This window comes from Pipra filicauda, unplaced genomic scaffold (assembly GCF_003945595.2).
Source record: "Pipra filicauda isolate LSUMZ 115617 unplaced genomic scaffold, ASM394559v2 scaffold115_size4368891_pilon, whole genome shotgun sequence".
NCBI lineage: Eukaryota > Metazoa > Chordata > Aves > Passeriformes > Pipridae > Pipra > Pipra filicauda.
The window spans coordinates 3,679,571-3,691,902 of NW_024103607.1; the positions used below are offsets into that span (position 1 = coordinate 3,679,571).

Sequence of the window (12,332 nt, forward strand, 5' to 3'; positions counted from 1 at the left end):
TAATTTTTGCTGGAGATAAACTGATGTTGATGGTAAATTGATTTTAATGAGCTGTACGGGTTGACAGCTTTACAATATTTATCCTCAATGATAAATCCTCAGTGATCTCTGTTCTTTGAGATGTCATCTGAACTACGCAAATGTGAAAGTTTTGTACATTAAAATCAGAATAGTCACTCTGACTTCAAAGTATTTGTTATTGGTACAGAAGACTACCATAAAGAAACATAAAAAAACATAAATGAAAAATATCATGCTTTACCTGTCCATACTTTGCAGCTAAATGTAGGGGTGTCCAGTACTGATTATCCACTACATTGAGATCAGCCCCATGATCCAGTATCAGAGATGCAACATTCTTGTATCCATTAGCACAGGCCACATGCAGCTGCAATATAAAAGTTAAATGTTGCATGTTAACAGTTTAAAGAACTCAGAAAAATCCATGGTGTGTTATTACACATCTTGACTAAATCATTATAACAGTAAATACAAAATATACATGTGATAACTACAGACTAAAAAACCATTGTGGAATCTTTTTTAGCATTACAAACAAGACCCACCAAAAAAATGTGAATGTTAGCTTATTGAGAACTACTAAACAATCTAGTCTAAGTGCCATTTTTCATACAATTTCAAGCAAAAATCCTTTCAAACACATTCAAAAACTTCATGAGCCCAGGAAGAATCATACATTTCAACAGAACGTGAGCTCTCAGAACCTAGACCTTTAGTGGCAGTTCAAATATCCTAGATGTAAGCTGACACTACTTTACTCCAAAATGAATTCACTAACACCAAATCAAGCCAGGCACATTGAGACTGCAGCACAAAATTAGTCACAGAAAACACTTTCTCAGTTTTGAACCACAGAGATTTTATTTCCTATAGTTGCATTTCTTCCTTAGATACTTAATCATTTTAACTGGTAAGTGCTTAAATAATTTTAGTTGATTTTCTGTATCCGTAAACTTCATTTCAAAGTGGAACAGAAGGAGGGTGGAAAACACAGTAACAGACTGAGAGAAACAGTTCAGCAGGAATCTCAGGAGGTCAAGTAGCATAACTTGCTGCTAAAGCAGGGACAACTTCAAAGGTAGCTGCGTTTGCTCCTGGCTTGTCACTCTAAGTAGCAAATACAGTATGACTGATAAGGTACAGAACACTGCAGTGGTTAGAAGGGGAAAAGAGAAATTCAAAAATATCTTTGTTAATGGTTGATCTGAGAAGCTGGACATTATTTTTTGCAATGTATTATTATTTAAGGCTCTATATGTGTTTGGCATTTATATCAGCAATCAATTCCACTATCAATGTTGTTTATAGAACAAGATTCTTTTTTTAAACAAAAAGACAGACATTTTATTTTTTATTTAATTAATACAAATAGCAAGTATGTAAAATACATATAAAAGCAATATAATACCAAGCAGGTCTTGTGAAGAGAGAAAAAATAGGGAAAGACAAATAGCAGGGCAATAGAAATTATTTTCTCTGGTAATAATCAAGTAAAAGAGGAAAATGCAATAAAGAATCCTACATCAGGGAAAAATTGTGATTTGCAGTTTTGTTGGAAATTGTTTCCTATATGTGGTGAATAACTGCTGAGGCACATATTTCGTATGATGACACTAATCCAGGTTACTTTCTCGTGATTCTCTGTTATCATTTCAAACATTCCCTCCACTTCTGGGAGCAAAGGGGACAACATTTGAATTTGGAATCTGGCGCAATATAATTGCTCATCCCCGGTCAGAAGGACTCAATACTGAATGGTCAGTAAGAATAGGGCATAGGAAGATGGCAGAAATTGAGAACTGAGATTATAGGTGGTAACCTGTATCCACAAATCACACAGCCCAACTACATGACTTTTTCTTCTTGAAGTATTGTTAGTTGAAGATATTATCTTTCTGATGATTGAAATGGATGAGTAATGGCAAGAAAAAGGTCTTGAAAAAACCTGTTACTGCAACTGTGTACTTCCAAAGTCACTATAAGAATAGGAGACATCAAAATCAGAGTCCAGGATATCATTTGCCTTACCTACTATTTCTGGTTCATCTGCACATGCAGAGTATGGATAAAGTTTTCACTATGAACATGCTTGATGCAGAGGGATGAAACACAGTACAACTCATCCAAAATCTTCCCCTGGCAAGGGGGCAGAATACCCCTACCCTGGGGAAGAACACTACTTCTGCATGCTATCAATGCTCTGATTTCCAGTGTACAAAACCCTCAAAATTTTCCTATAATTTGATATAGCATTGGAGGGGAGTGCGTTTTAACAGGAGAAATTACATTTTCTATTCAGGCATCAATTTGACAAGTACTATTTTAAAGCAGTTTAAAAGCTCATAGGACAAAGGAAATATTTTATGACTGGAATCTTTCAAAGAAAAACTGTTACAGTAGAATTTAATAGAAAAATTAATTTTAACAAATACCATTCTGTGTCTGTATTGCATGTGCACATAGATAGGTGCTATGAATCTATGAGAATGTGTGTATCTATATATTTACGACAATACTTTGCTTGATTAAACTTACTAACTTACACATGGATTTAGGCTTATATTCTGTCAAGAGAAAACAAATCTGATTTGAGACTTACAACTGAGATATTTGTCTTCTTTGTACAGACAGATGTAGAACAACAAAACACTATTCCCAGAACTCTTTGATACACATACAACTATCACAGATTGGCTGACTCCACCCCCATGAATAGAGAGAGAGTAGTTTCACAAATTCTGGATTTCCCACCAGCTTGTCAAATAAAAATTTCACATAATAGAAATCTCAAACAAAAGCAAAATTATCTACTTTGTAACTACTTCTTGAAAAAAAAATCACAGTTCAGCATAAAAACTGTTCATGGAAAAAATATCCCCTTTGTCAATGTTTCACTAAACAAACAACAAAAAACAAACTATTCACAATGTTTTTCTCCCAGTATTTGCAATACTGTTAAACACATTTCAGACACACATTTTAACTGTTCCAGCTACCTACAAAAAAGGTTTTATACAGTAAGATTTACCTAAGTCCATAACTCAGTTAACTAAGTCAAATCAGACTAAAGAAGCAATAGAAATTAATTATAATAGCAATGTGTTTTAGCAGCTTAGCTTAAATGTATCAGAGAAGTGAAAGTTAAATTAATACTTTTATGAATTAAATTAAAACTTGTGCTGTTTCTTCCCATCTCTTCCCTGCTTCCCTCCTGTTTTTAAATACAGGTAACTGCCTTGGGGTATCCACCCCAAAAAGTCACAGCGTTCTGTTTCTAGACACAGCCAGTGGCTGGATTCAACAGTCCCAGATTTGAGGCTGTTCACTTGTTTGGTTATATCTTAAACACTCTATAGATATTAAATATGGAGTTAAATACTAATGATTCAGTATATTAATTCTGTATCACACAATGTAATTCGTGCAAATGCAGAAATAATAGTAATGTTAAAAATTATTAGAGTTCTAATTATTTTAGTACAGTGTTTGCAGAAAAACAAAAAGTACTTTTTAAAAGTTATTAAATATATTAATGCTGCTGATTTACCATTTATTGATTGGTAATGGTGTTGAAGATTTTATATGTGAAGAGTACATTCCACAGACATGCTATCTATGGAAAAAATGCACTGATTTCAAAATTATTTTACAGCTGAAGAAGTAGAAATCCTGACAAAACAAAGGGATGGAAGATCTATTAGCAGACAAACAACATAATGAAACCCAGTGACTACAAATAACATGCAAACTTGGGAGCAGGAGTGCTTATCCACTTATATCATGGATGCTTCATTACACTGAATCAATATAGGATAGCTTCATGAAACAGTGTTTTAGCCTGGCTGAGCCAGAAGATATGACCCAAAATAGGAATCACTGAGTTATGTTTCAGCTCCTCTCTCACACAGAATATTACAGACCACAAGTATCTGCTGCAGCATTAAACTACAGTGTTAATACTTTTTGCTATTAATTTTTATGTTGCATATGTGGTTACGAGTAAGAAAGTTGTCATTAAAAAGCTGCACTAGCCTATTTTAAAATCTATACTATGCATGGAATTGACATACATGTATTTTCAAAAGGCCAGATGAGAACTAAAATCTTGGTTCATTTTGCTTCTTGAAAGAATTGCCTTGCAAACATTCTCACCAGAATAGTTGCAATACATGTATATTCAATATGTGAAGATTACATATTCCCACTCACCAGGGTAACTCCCTCATCATTCTTTTGATTCACACTTCCTCCACTTGATATAAGCTGTTGGACATCTGTAAGCATTGTCATAGGTCTCTGTATCTTCATTTGGCGCAACGAATTCAGCTCTACACCTGGAAAAAGAAAAGGATAAAACCTTCTGCTCTTTCATTCATCAATAAAGAACAGATATGTGGTTTTGTGTTCTATGTTTGTAAAAGCTCAATCACCATTTAATCAGACTTCAGTGGATACTTATAGAACACGTTTACTTACGTACATTTACCAAAAAGTTTACTCATATCTTTATTAGTCAGTACATGGACAATTTAAAGTCAGTCAGTAATATGAAACAAGCTGCCTTGATCGCCCAGTGCCTGCAAGAGCAGTGGTAGGTAAAGCAGTTGCAATATCATTAAACCCACTGGGATTGTGAAAAGCTGTAAATGGGAAAAAAATTAAACAATCTCAGGAAGCCACTCAAGTGTTTGGTACTTATTTAATTAAAATTATTTTGGCTGCATTCTTTCAGCCCTGTGTATGTATCACAGTACCCAGACCAGTCCCTCAAATCTGTCGGCTCAACTGCTTAAGAGACTGTGAAGTGAAGCAAATGACAGTAAAACTCAACACTTTTTAATGTGCCTGGGTTATTTTTAACTGGGATTAGTTCTCCAGCTGAGCCTAGACCATTGCAAGGCCCTATAAACCAAAAGCAAATGTGGTGTGGAGGCAGGAACAAATGAGAGGGAATAAAAGGAATTAAGGTTATGAAATTGCTTATGTCAGCATTGCTACTGAAAGAAACAGTTGTCAAAGAACAGTATTAAAAAGAAGATAAGCAAGGCAGTCTATAATCGAAAGAAAATATGGTCTCCAGTCTGAAGACGTTTAAAATTAGAAACAGGATACAACAAAAATGCTAAATGGTTAAATTAGCAACTGGCTGTAGTTTTATTGGAATATCTAACCAAAATTCAGGGCTTCATTCTTCTGCTTCTAACTCCACATGATCAATTAAACCCATTTACAGAAAATGTAACTTGAGTATAAAAATTCTTCCTCTCTGCCCTGGCCATGACATAACAAAACACCCACAACATTTGAATAAATGATTTCTTTGTTCTCTTCCACATATGTCAGTGAGTTGAAAAGTGACAAACCATAAGTTTATTTAATTAATATGTATTTAACTTCCGATTTTATCTTAAACAGTTCTTGAAGTTCTTTACATTACTAAAACAACTGACACATTTTTCTGGATAAAATCGTATTTTAAGTTTCTTAATTTTAATCCACCCTGGAACTTGTATAAATGGGTGTACCATATGTAGTTCATCAAAGAATCCCAAAAATTTTCTAACATGCTACTGTACACACTGCTTTATGTTCTGCTGCCTGCAACACTTGTAAGAGTTTGAGCTCTGAAGTGAAATGTTCAGGGTAAGCAGTCTTACTAGCCACATTCACTTATTCTCTTAATCACACCCGTCACCTAAATGATACTAAATAACATCAAATGTAAAACACAAATCTAAACATAAGATGGAGAAAATTATGTTTTCTGTATCTGGATTAACCCCATGATCTTTCACATAAATATAATTTAGACAAACACACACACACACACACATAAATATATATGAATGATACCGATAGATTAAATTAGACAACCACTCCAAAGCAGAATGTGCTGACATCCTATTGCCTGACAGTTGCTAGACTAGAACACGTGAATTTCATAGCAGGTTCTCAGTGTCTCCTAACAATCAATGTATTTATTTAATCAGAATGAAAGTTTTTATGCCTTCATCATATTTCAGAGTAATGATTTTAAACTACCTGATGACATTTACAGATTACTGATGCCACATGGCACCAATTAAATCTCTTTTTTTCTCTCTCTTTCTGCCTATTTCCTGATTCTTGCAACAGTAAACTCATGGTTCAACATTCTTGTCTCAGTGGCAGAACTCTCTCAAATACCTAAGTTTATATTTCCAAAACACCATGTGGCATGAAGGGCAATATACACCCAAGATTAGTTATCGTTTGCAGTGCTAACTTAACATTTTAAACATACAATATTGACAGACAGCCAAAATGAAACTTCACTCATCATGATAAAGCTTTTTCTACTGTTGTCAGGTAAGAAAGATTAAAGTTAAAAAATATATGTAGCATTTTATACCCAAAGAGGGCATCTGTTCTTAAATACTGCTGAAGACCTTATGTCAATTTTTTCTTTCTCTTGATATGTCTGGTAAACAATTACAATAAGTTTTGTTTTTCAAGGATAGAGGCAATGGGTAGAAATTAGTACACTACCTCTTTTGTCTGAGAATACTTCAAACACTCAAAACCAAAAACTAAGTTCACAATCCACAAATTAGAAATACCACTTTAGGCTTCAGCAAAGACTTCTCTGGTGGGAAGCTGAGAAGCACATTTATCAAGCATGCACATGTATCATTCTCTGAGGTTCAAACAAGTAGACCCTGTCACTAAGTGCTTTCCCTTAATCAAGTCTGTAGTTCTGGAGAGTCCACCCTCCCTCCCCAGGGAGTCATACTTTTCAGGAGTTTAGATGGAACAACAAAATGCTACTCATAAAGTAACTAACTCTTTCTGCCTGAATCAAAGAATGACCTTCCCATTGCTTTTCAAAGGGGAAATGTGGTTTAGATATTCAGCTAAAATGGGATGACAGCCAGCATGAACAGAGGAAGAAAAACAAATTGGCATGAACTATGGGAACAGATTCACATTTTAAAAAATGGAAAGAAAAAAAAAGGCATAGGAAGGAAAATACACTCCAAATACCCTGTAAAATCAGAAGAGCTACACGCTTACCAATTCTGCAGGAGATAAGATGGAGACGTAACACTTAAAACTGTAGTGACCCTGCAGGGCACACATTTGGTGATAAGTATCAGTGCTGATGACAGGCAGGAGCATAACCTAAATGCTACAAAATAAATTACTTCTCACTGTTTAAGAGAAACACCTGACAAAGCCATTTCATGTACTTTGGCTGTCTCACCCTCTCTGGCATATGATCATAGAAGTGACAACCCAAAGGAATATAAAACCTCAGATAAATAAGCAAAAAGTAACTTTCAAAAAGTTACAGTGATAAAGAAATACATGGCAAACAGAACTGAGGATTGCTATTAAAAATATTTTCCTCATAAATGTCCCATACGAAGAAGTCTCTCCATCTGCAAGGGGAACACCTGTTCCTGGGACCAGTACAAAGCAAAACACGGAAGCACTCTTTGGGAAATACCCACTGCACACACACTCAGCAGCCACTCCTGTTGTGACTTGCATGCCGTTCCCCAGTGGGCTTATAACAGTCTTTAGGAGAGGTCAACGGCACCTTGTCTTGCGAACACAAATACACATTAAAAACTTAAAACAGCTTTGAGAAGCCAATCTCTCCCCCGTACTTCAGTCTTTTGTCACCCTGCCTATATCCGCCTTTGCTGCACAGAGCTGTAGATACAGTAAGGCTCTTTTCACCCCAAGTGTGATGAGCCTCTCTGTACTCTTCCGTAATTTGGGGGATACCATGGTTTAGAATTTGTATTTTTCTCTTGTGCAGCATAGAATAGAATAGACATGTTCACAAAAAACAATAAGAAAAAAAAAGCAATGGTACGGTTCTTGAAATAGTAATTTTCATTCATTAAAATATTCAGATATAGCTGTTACTTTATCCAGCTTTATTTGCCTAAAGTTTTAGAAAGACTTTTCTAGCTGCTTAGTAGATAACTTTGTAAACAGCATTATTTTTGTTAGATTACATTGTTAAATAGCTCTTGTGCATATTGCTTGACATTGTGTGAATCTGATTTTCTAAGGTCAGCATATGAACAGATATATGTCAGCAACATTTATTATGCAAGAAGGGAAGCCAATATTTTCAGATTCTGCAAAAGAATGTATGTTTGCAAAACTACTGAGGCCTATAGCTTTAATTCACCGCAGAAGCATCAACTAATTGTTGCTGGAGGGTTTTACCTGTCTGCCTTTAAAGATATCATTATATGACGCCATTACATATGCTTAGCGAAGGATGTTTCATAGACTGTCTCAGGTGAGAAGGGATCTTGAAGGTCACCTACTTCCAACCACCCTACCATGGAGAGAGACACCTTTCACTAGATCAAGTTGCTCAGAGTCCCATCCAACCTGGCCTTGAACATTCCCAGGGATGAGGTATCCACAGCTTCTCTGGGCAACCTGTTCCAGTGACTCATCACCCTCTAAAGAATTTCTTCCTAATATCTAATCTAAACCTACTCTCTTTCAGTTAAAACCACTGTCCTTCTTCCTGTCACTATGTGCTCTTGTCTCTCTCCATCTTTCTTGTAGGCTCCCTTCAGGTACCGGAAGGCCACAATTAGGTCACTAAACCTTTCTGTAGGCTGAACAAACATAATTCTGTCAGCCTTTCCTTGCAGGAGAGGTGCTCCATCCCTCAAATCATCTTAGTGGCCTCCTCTGTGCTTGCTACCAGCAGGTCAATGTCCTTCCTGTGCTGGGGACCCCAGAGCTGGATGTAGCATTGCAAGTGAGGTCTTACCACAGCGGAGTAGAAGGGCAGAATCACCTCCCCTGACCCGCTGGTCATGCTGCTTTTGATGCAGCCCAGGATACAGCTGGCTTTCTGGACTGATAAAGTTTATTTCCTTCTAGTCTGAAAATGCTATCAGAAACGAGATTCCCACCTCCTCCTCATGTAGCTATCAGAGTGACAATTCTCCCATCCTAGTGAAACATGCTTTTTTTCCTCTCTCTTCTATAAATGAGGATACTGATGACCCTTTCAGCTAAAATTAGTTAAATGAACTCTGTCTCTTCTTAACATTTATGAAAACAAAAATATTTTGTGTAATTTACTTTAATAGACTGGCACAATCTCAAGGCTTAATATTGAAGTATTCAATTTTGGATATGCATTGCATATTTATTATTTTATTTTGAACATGAATATGAGAACAAAGAAGCAAAACAAGTATATCACTGTCTCTGCTTACTTGTGACACGTATCATGTCTGAAATGAGATCTTCACATATGGTATTTCAATACTCTGGATTTCTCTGCAAGGTCTTAACGTGTTATGGTTAATTTTTTTTGTGAAAGAGCAGTAAAAGCAGGCTAATCAACACATACCACAGAGGCAGGAGCTGAGAGTGAATACAGGGCAGGCAGGGCACAGTCCCTCTATGCAAACAAGAAAATTGAGAAGGTCTGGTGACGGGAATCAAGGCCAATAGCATTCCTGTGAATGTCTGAAAAGCCTCTAACAACAAATCCAGATAAATCAGTTGAAGCAAGGAGTCAAGTCACTGGTTCAGGGTTGGGGTCAGCAAGGGCACTGGACTACCCTGGCTGGATGCTGGACACTGGACTACCTCAAGCAAGAACCTGAGCCTAAACATGGCTTCAGAGACAAAGGATGGGTGAAAGATCATGACAATACTTCTCCCAGCTCTGCCTCACAACTTAGCTCTTTTCTCAGCCAATGGCTCCCAGGTTATATGGCTGTACCACATCACAGCTGGTTTTGAGCACAGGCAGCCAAGTGCCAAGGAGAAAGGCTGGGGGACACATCGCAGGGTCTGTGGTGCACTGCAAGCACTGACATTTTTTTCCAACTTGATAAAGGTTATAATTTCAGGAATTCTATAAAAAAATGATTATCCATTTCTTATGGTAACAGAATTAGATTATTCCTTGATAAGTTGGTTGAAAGGATACTAAAAGGGCATCCCCAGCTTCTGATGTTCTTCAAAATCTTCTTTCAAATCTTTGCAAAGCCTATTAGTCAAGGAGATGCCTGTTTTCCTTCTAGCATCAGTCAGTAAATCATAAACTACTAGCTATAACTTCAAATGTTAATTCCAGTGCCAAAACTCTGCATGGTAGATTTAAAGGTTTTCCCTTTGATAGAAACATATGGGTAACATGCTGGAAGCACAAAAATATTAAGAGGAATCTAAGACTTCAAAGTCAGTTCCCCAAAAACAAAAAAAAAAAAACTAAGGTAGCTTATTCATGCTTATATTAGAAAACATAAAGGCCAAAGGAAGATGTCAACTATGGCATTTTCTACTACAACTATGACGTGTCAGCTGTGTGCTTCATTTTTTGGACTTGAAGGGACCTACTGAATCATCTCATTTGGTTCCCTGTTCTCACTGGCAACACGAACACCTATCAACACAGAAAATAGATTTCTTTGTGTGTGATAATCTTATTGGTAGGTGGTTCCCAATCAACAAGAATCAAAGTGAAAAAACTTTGAACCACCCTGAGGCTGTTTGGTTTTCATTGTGTGTTTTTCTGTCCACAAACAGAAACTACTGCAACCTACTGCATCAATATTGTCAAAAGAAAATTTGTAACCATAAATCAAGATCATGGTGCATATGGTTCTAAAATATCAAATATATCAGGGGATTTGGTTTTAGCTGAAGCTTGCTGATCTTTAGTGCTAACAATCCGTATGTGTTAGCATTTTGGTCAGTTCTTACTGCAGTGTATTAGTAATATTTCCTTAATGTCTGTGAAATAGTTTTAAATATTAAAATCTAGAGCACTATTTTTCTGAAACTATGTTGATTTATATCAACTGCTTTTCTTGAATGCTCTTAGGAAACTATATTATTTTTTCCCCCTTGTTGGATTACTAGATTCTGCAGTGCAACCTCAATGTTAAAACATTTTGGTATACATATTCTGAACATTTTTTTTTAATTAATAGCAATCAAAACTGATGAAAAATACACATAACTGGGATTTTCATTTTGACCTTATTCTCACAAAAAGTGCCAGTGTGTTGAGAAACACACAACTGTATCTTCCAGGTGTTGGCAGTTGTGGGGCTGTTGGGATGGCTTCTGTGGAAGAGCCAGGGGCTGTCCCGTGAGGACCACAGACAGTTCTAGTCAGCTCTAGCAGGCCCACTGCAGGACACAGCGGAGCCGGTCAGCCACATGTGATCCATGGCAAAGCAGACAGATATTCCTGAAGGAACTGCATACGTGTGAAAAACCCACACTGGAGCAGAGGAAAAGTGTGAAGAAGACTTCCATGACTGCCATGTACTGACTCCAGCTGTTTCTTACTACCTGAACCTATTCTAATTGACAATTTTCACCAAGTTGAGTCTGTTCTGCATGTGACAGTAACTGGTAAGTAATCTTACTGTCTTTATCTCAAACAACAAGTTTTCTCATCCTGTTTTCTCCCCCTGACCTTCTCAGGAAAGGAATGAATGAGCAGCTAAATAGGCGTTTGGCTTTTAGTGCAACCACACCGGATTTTATGAATAATTTCAAGTTACTGTACCTTTTAAATAAAAATTATTTTTGGTGGGTCTTCCTATCACATGTTAGCTTAATATATAATGTCAGTTTTACAGTAAATTTTTCCTTAATCCTTTGCCCACTAATTTTCTGTATCAGCTTTTCCTACACATGTCATTTCCCTTATGTTGTTAGTTAACTGTTAGCTTCAGGGAAATTCTCCTTATTTTAGTAATTTACAAGTTGGCTATTTCTGGCTAACTTTAAACACTGTCTTCAGTGTAGGATTCCGTACTAACACTTAGCTTCTTTGTTGTTTTTTTTTACTCTACCTACTGCTTCAAGGCAGAAAAATAAATTTATTCCTTCTATTTTGCAGCTGAAGAATAAAGCTTAATCCATTTGCCAGTAAGAATTTAATAAACCATGGTCTATTTTTGTGAAATCTGCACAATATTTGAACTGATTTAAACCATACAAAACTACCTAAATAGATAGGACTTGCACATGATTTTGGCTCTATGTACAGTTTTCTGAGACACCTGAATATGATCCCTTTAATATTCTGATCCATTATTCATACACCTCAGAATACCAAAATAGATTTTGCTGAAGTGCATGAAATCTCTATTACCATGAAGGGTCAATAAGCTTTAATCACCTATTCTAAATTAGAAAGTGAATTGTTAAACACAAAAAGAACATTTTGTAGAAAAGCAATGCCCATTTTTTGTTATGTGTCATAGTAGAAAAAAGAAATATCTTCTATACCTTTGGGTAGATATGTTATT

General features: G+C 36.2%; 1 protein-coding gene across 4 annotated transcripts in view; it reads right to left on the minus strand.

Moving 5' to 3' along the window:
• MYO16 (myosin XVI) overlaps positions 1 to 12,332 on the minus strand; it is a 361,410-nt gene that overhangs the window by 194,130 nt on the left and 154,948 nt on the right. For all 4 annotated transcript variants that reach the window (XM_027743477.2, XM_027743481.2, XM_027743479.2 and 1 more), the window contains exons 6-7: positions 4,231 to 4,355; positions 263 to 388 (exon numbers count right to left, since the gene is read on the minus strand). In XM_027743477.2, coding sequence (XP_027599278.2) covers positions 263 to 388; positions 4,231 to 4,355 — 251 coding nt within the window. The remainder of the gene's footprint in view (positions 1 to 262; positions 389 to 4,230; positions 4,356 to 12,332) is intronic.